At 39.0% G+C, this 6,000-nt stretch overlaps 1 protein-coding gene across 1 annotated transcript; it reads left to right on the forward strand.

The window, feature by feature from the left end:
- Window positions 1–894: 894 nt before the first annotated feature.
- Window positions 895–5,586, forward strand: LOC114616237 (lethal(3)malignant brain tumor-like protein 3; the record flags this gene model as incomplete). Its single annotated transcript, XM_028761748.1, has 3 exons — window positions 895–1,030; window positions 2,973–3,064; window positions 5,435–5,586. Coding segments are annotated over 3 exons (380 nt in total), but the record flags the coding sequence as incomplete, so codon positions are not given.
- Window positions 5,587–6,000: the final 414 nt, after the last annotated feature.

Here is a 6,000-nt window from a genome sequence, read left to right on the forward strand (position 1 = left end):
GACCTCTGACCCCTCTGTGCAGGAGGTCGTGGAGGTGTGATTAGCTCTCAGCCCTCCTGAGACAACATGTTCTCCAGGAACTCTAGTGTTACCTAGGGCTCCAGATTCTGGGATAGTGGACTTAACTGTAAATTTGCATTTGCTACATATAGATTATTCCCTTTCTTTGCTCCCTTTTTTTTGGTTCCCACTTCCCAGAAGAAACAGTTGTCAATATTTTGTCTTATTCTTTAAGACTTTAATTATGAATTTATATGTTTATATATATCCATGTATATCCATGTAAATATGTGTATAAGTGTCCATACAGTTTTAGAAGGAGATACACACATATATAGGTCCACAAAGAGTCTTCCCACAGACTGGCTCACCTTGTGTAATTTGCTCTGCCATTTGAATTTTATAGAATGCTTAAGAGGCCTTTCCATGACAGTAACTGTCAGGGAGATGACAGTGCTCGTTCTGCACTTAGCCTCTGGCTTCTTGTGGATCCTCACATTTGTGTGGCAAGCACCTTTCTGCCAAGGCCATCATCTCCTTAACCTCCCTAAGGCCAAGTTACACTTGATACCCAAGCTAATTTATTGTGGTGTGTGTGTGTATCTGCATGTCTGTGCCTGTGTACATGTGTGTCTCTGTGTGTATGTATGTGTATCTGCATATGTCTAGGTGTATCTATGTGTGTCTGTGTCTGTATGTGTTTGTATGTGTATCTGTGTGTATGTGATTTGTATAAGTCTCTGTGTGTAAGTATCTGTGTGTCTGTGTGTCTCTCTGTGTGTATATCTATATGTGTATGTGTGTGTGTCTGTATGTCTATGTGTATGTGTATCTGTGTTTGTGTGTGTGTGTGTGTGTGTATTTTAACTTACTCTACCTGCTTACTTGTTTCAGGTTTGTGGATATAGGATAAAGCTTCACTTTGATGGATATTCTGATTGCTATGACTTCTGGGTAAACGCAGATGCTCTGGACATTCACCCTGTGGGCTGGTGTGAGAAGACTGGCCATAAGCTCCGCCCTCCAAAAGGTGCCGCTGCTTTTTCTCCTTACTTTAAATTCAGTACAATTTTACTTTCTGCGATGTTAACTTGGAAGCTTTAGGAATTATTCTTTATGATAATCAATTCAAGTTTATTGTTCATGGTGTAAAACATGCTTTTTAAGATCAAAGAAATAAAGGAAAATCTAATTTAAGATACTGAATTATTTTCATGTAGTTTTTGCATATGAAATAATAATGGAATAATAATAATTATTGACTATAAATTACTTATACATACAGATCTGTTTTATCTGTATATATGTGTGAATATATACACACATAGTCTTGAAGAAAACCATTTGAGAAATTAATTTTACTGCTATTTTACTATATAGAAGGTACTGAGAAGCCAGATGTGGTGTCATACACCTGTAATCCAAATCTAGTGAGGCTTTGGTGGGAAGATTGTTGGTTAGAAGTGAGTCTGGGGTTTACTGTAAGTTCAGGGCCAAGATGGATTACAGTAGTAGGCATGATTTCAGTGGGAGAGGGATAGGTAGTGAGAGAGAGAGAGACTCCTGAGAAGCCATGCCTTGAGAATATAGCACTAAAATTACTATGCATAGATGTTGGACTATTAATAATAATTATTTTTTGGTGATAGGGATCAAGATTAGGGGCTCATTCATGTGAAACAAATGCTTTACACTGATTTATGCCCCTAGCCATGTGGAGTTCCTTGCTTTTTATTTTTGAGACATACAGCCTTTTCTCAAAATTGAACACTTCACCATTTTTCCTGTCTCCTGAGTGCTGACAGGCACAGACAACCATACCCAGCAGAGTCCTTTATATTATAATCTGCCAGAGTATTTAAAAACCTGTTTTATAATTATTTTAAAAATCTTCAGAAAAGCAGATATTATCATTTTCAGTCCATCCCCTATGTCCCTATGTATTTAATAACTCTCTCTCTCTTTCTTCTTCCCCCTTTTTTTTTTTTTTTTTTTTTTTTTACTTCCTACAGTGTTGGGGGTAGAACTCAGGGCCCTGCAGCCTGTCAAGAGCTTGTCCACTGAGCCACAGTCCAGCCCCAAACATGTTATTTGATAGCAGTCCACCAACCCTTTATTCTAACTAAAAGTTAAAGATAATGTGAGACTTTTGAGAAATACAAAAGTCCTTTTAGAACTTCATTTCTTGTAAAAAAAAAAAAAAAATGGAACTGTTAGACAAGGCCTTGTCTCTTCCTGTGGTTAGATTAGGTGAGGGAAACTGAGGAAGGTTATTTTTTTTTTATTGGATATTTCATTTACATTTCAGATGTTATCCCCTTACCCCATTTCTCCCCCCATCCCCCACCCAGGAACCCCCTATCCCATCCCTCCTCCTCCTGCTTCTATGAGGATGTGCCCCCACGTTACCCACCCTCCCACCTCCTCACCCTCCAATTCCCCCATACTCAGCATCCAGCCTTCATGGGACCAAGGATCTCCTCTCCCACCTATGCCGGACAAGGCCATCCTCCCCTACATATACAGCTGGAGCCATGGGTTCCTCCCTATGTGCTCCAAGGCTGGTGGTTTAGACCCTGGGAGCTCTGGTTGGTTGGTATTGTTGCTCTCCTCATGGGGCCGCAAACCCCTTCAGCTCTGAGGAGGGTTATTACTCCAGGTTACAAGTCCTACTTCTGAGGAACTGTAACTATATTGATACAAGGAACTTGACACCGAAAAGCATAGCAGGTTCAGAATACATCTCCTTCCTTATTCCTTTTCTGTATATCCATCACCGCATCCACTTAGAGTTGAAAAAATAATAAGAAACTTAGAGATAAATACCACCTGTATCTAAAACTAACATCGTTATAAATTATGGGTTAAATTTTATTTATTGAAAAAAAATCATTTGATTGCAGTAAGACTGGGAGTTAGCTGGTGGTTCTTTGTAATTTTCCTAACTCTGTCCACATGTGCTTTTCCTCTAGGGTATAAAGAAGAAGAATTTAATTGGCAGTCCTACCTTAAGACATGCAAAGCCCAAGCTGCTCCCAAGTCATTATTTGAAAATCAGAACATAGTAAGTGCACCTAAAGTACTTTTCCTTTCAGAATGAGCGATTTTTTTTTAAGTGTCTTGTAGGATAAATCCCAAGTGATAACAAGGAACTATAATAAATTTTATTGCTTTGGTAAGTAGAGTTCTCATGTCTTAATTAAACGTTAAAATTAGCTTAAATTCTTCATGAACAAATATCTATTTTATAGCCATATTATGGTTGTCTTACTGAATGGTAGAAGGCAACATAATATGAAATCCAGGTGTGGCTTACAATTAAGATGCATAAAAATTAAATCGGCTGGAACATTATAATGTTACCTTCATTTAATTAGGAGTGCTGTTCAGTCAGAAATCACATGGTGTGATGGATATAGCCCTGTTTGAGTTTGCTGGCCAGAGATCACTAGGGACTCTGGTCTGCCTTTATTGCGGTGTATACCTTTGGTGGCCGTAATTTTTGTAGGAGAAGCAAAGGCAGATGTAGGTACATTTTCTATTTCTTGTCTATTCTTGCATTATACTCTTCCATTCCCAAGATTTGATCTACTTAGAGCAGGGGCAAAAGAAATGTCATCCTTATAGCTCAAAAGAACTAGATGTGAGGGCACATGCGACCTTTCACTTCAGACAAATGAACCTCTTGATTCCGAGCCCTGGAATCAAGTTTTTTTTCTGTCTCCCATCACCCCTGCAACTCCCTGGACCCTCAGCGGACAGTAGGACCCATGTCTCTGCATCCTGGCTCTCTATTAAGAGTCTGAGCATCCTCTTTCCCTGGATTCATCTTTTAGGTATCAGGGAGTAAAGAGGATAGAGGCACCAGGATTCCCTCCCGATGGAACAAGTATTGGCATGGGGAAAACTTTCCCTTTGGGTAGTGATATCAAGCAACTGGTTTGAGGATACAAATCTAATGGAAGAAATATGCTCTGATTACATTGAACATAAAGTAGGTTGAATTAAAGATTGAAAGGAGAAAGGGAGAGCGGGAGGGAGAGAGATACACAGAGAGAGAGAGAGAATATGGTCAGCCTATTTTATTATTTCTTAGTTGGGCAGGTAGTTTAATCGCTGGAATGTAAATGCTGCCCCCCACTCCCCTTGCAGTTTGTATTCTCTGACAAGACACATTCCTGGAGGAAGGTCAGTTGGGTGGGAACTCAGCAGCCTGATGTTTCTGCCCCCTGGCTGCTCTTCTAATGGTGACTTGTATCTTGTCATGATTAACTGCCCTGAGCCATCACTACCGTTCTAGACATGGTTAGCATACAACCTGATCTTAGGTTGTGTTTTGGCATTGGAGGGTTAATTAATGTTTCTACTTCTACATTCTCCACCTCAGAATAGTCGGGTATTTATGGTCATAAATAAATATCATATAAATTATGATAAATATTATAAATATATCATTTCAGGATTCAAATATATGCTAAGTGCTCTGTACGTGCCTATTTAATTCACTCAGGACTTAGCACCATTTTCAGATATATTTGATTACATTTTTAACAGCTATACTTACATAGTTTTACTTTTAATTTCATCTTTTACTGTAGAATGAAAGGTAACATTTATTTGCTTAAAGCATTACAGTGCTGCCCAAATGCTTCAGTTTGAAATGAAGGGTTTTCATTGGAGGATAGAAATGATTTACATTTTTTTTTGTGGCTGAAATACGGGATATTCTAGTATTGTACTCTGAGATTACAATATTTTTCCACAAAAGATTGTGAGGCTTGCTTACACATTGCTGTTCCCTCAAGCACTGCCTCAGTGAACTTTTATGGCTGATAATCTGTGGATTTCCATAAAATACTTAAAATTTCTAATGACAGTGTGTGTTAACAGGGAACTTCTCTCCTGCTGCTGTGAACAAAGCTGTGTGTAGTAGCAAGCCAAACTTGCAATAGCTTGAAGCTTTTCACATAGGAAGGTGACCTACTTTCTGTAGAGTACTTGTGAGATATTCGCAGAGCTTGGAGTGAATTCGTAATCATGCCACATTTTAAACTCAATTAACTGCATCTTTTGTGTGAAATAATTTTCATTGTCAAATGGACAAATAATCAGCCATGTGGTGAATCAAACTTGCCTGCCTAGCATATGTCTCCTAACTAAGGTAGTAAAGCACACAGGCTGAAATTAATTATGTTAAACTCTGCAAGGTTGGGGTGTTTAGTTCTGAAGCTCAGCTAATTAAATGTAACTGTGGAGCTTTGTTTTTTATTGTTGCCAGTAGAAAGCAACCCCGCTGTGAGGCCAGCATAGCATCTTTAAATTAGGTGAATGAAGCTGTGGACGGATGCCGATCCTTGAAGCGTGGCATAGGGTATGTAGGTCTTCATTGTTGAAGTGTGTGCCCATCTCCAATTAAACCTGCGTGTTTCCATAGACAGTGATCCCATCAGGATTTCGAGTTGGAATGAAGCTCGAGGCTGCAGACAAAAAGAGCCCTTCTGTCATCTGCGTTGCTACGGTAACAGATATGGTGGACAATCGTTTCCTGGTACATTTTGACAACTGGGATGAGAGCTATGACTATTGGTGAGACAGTTTCCATTCTTACACTTTTGAAATTGTAATGCTTACCTAGGGAAAAAATAAGTATGCAGTTCAAAATAAGGGGCAATATGAAGTTTATAACAAAAACAAAAAGCTCTATGTGTAGTGACTGACATCAGCCTAGTCCTTGCGAGGTCATGCAGGAGGATCAGACATTCAAGGTCATCCTCTGCTTCCTAGGCAGTTTTGAGACCAACCAAGATTGTGTGAGACCCTGTCTTGAAAAAAATAACAATGAATCATGACTACCTTTAACTCCATTCTTCTTTAATGCCTTCTTCTGGTATCTGAGTACTGCACACACAGTCCACAGACATATATGCAGGCAAGTTACACACAGAAGAATAAAATAAAATAAGAAAGAAAGAAAATGAAAAGCAAGATTAAATCAAAGCT

The sequence above is a fragment of the Grammomys surdaster genome, unplaced genomic scaffold, assembly GCF_004785775.1.
Source record: "Grammomys surdaster isolate TR1022 unplaced genomic scaffold, NIH_TR_1.0 311030, whole genome shotgun sequence".
NCBI classification, from domain to species: domain Eukaryota; kingdom Metazoa; phylum Chordata; class Mammalia; order Rodentia; family Muridae; genus Grammomys; species Grammomys surdaster.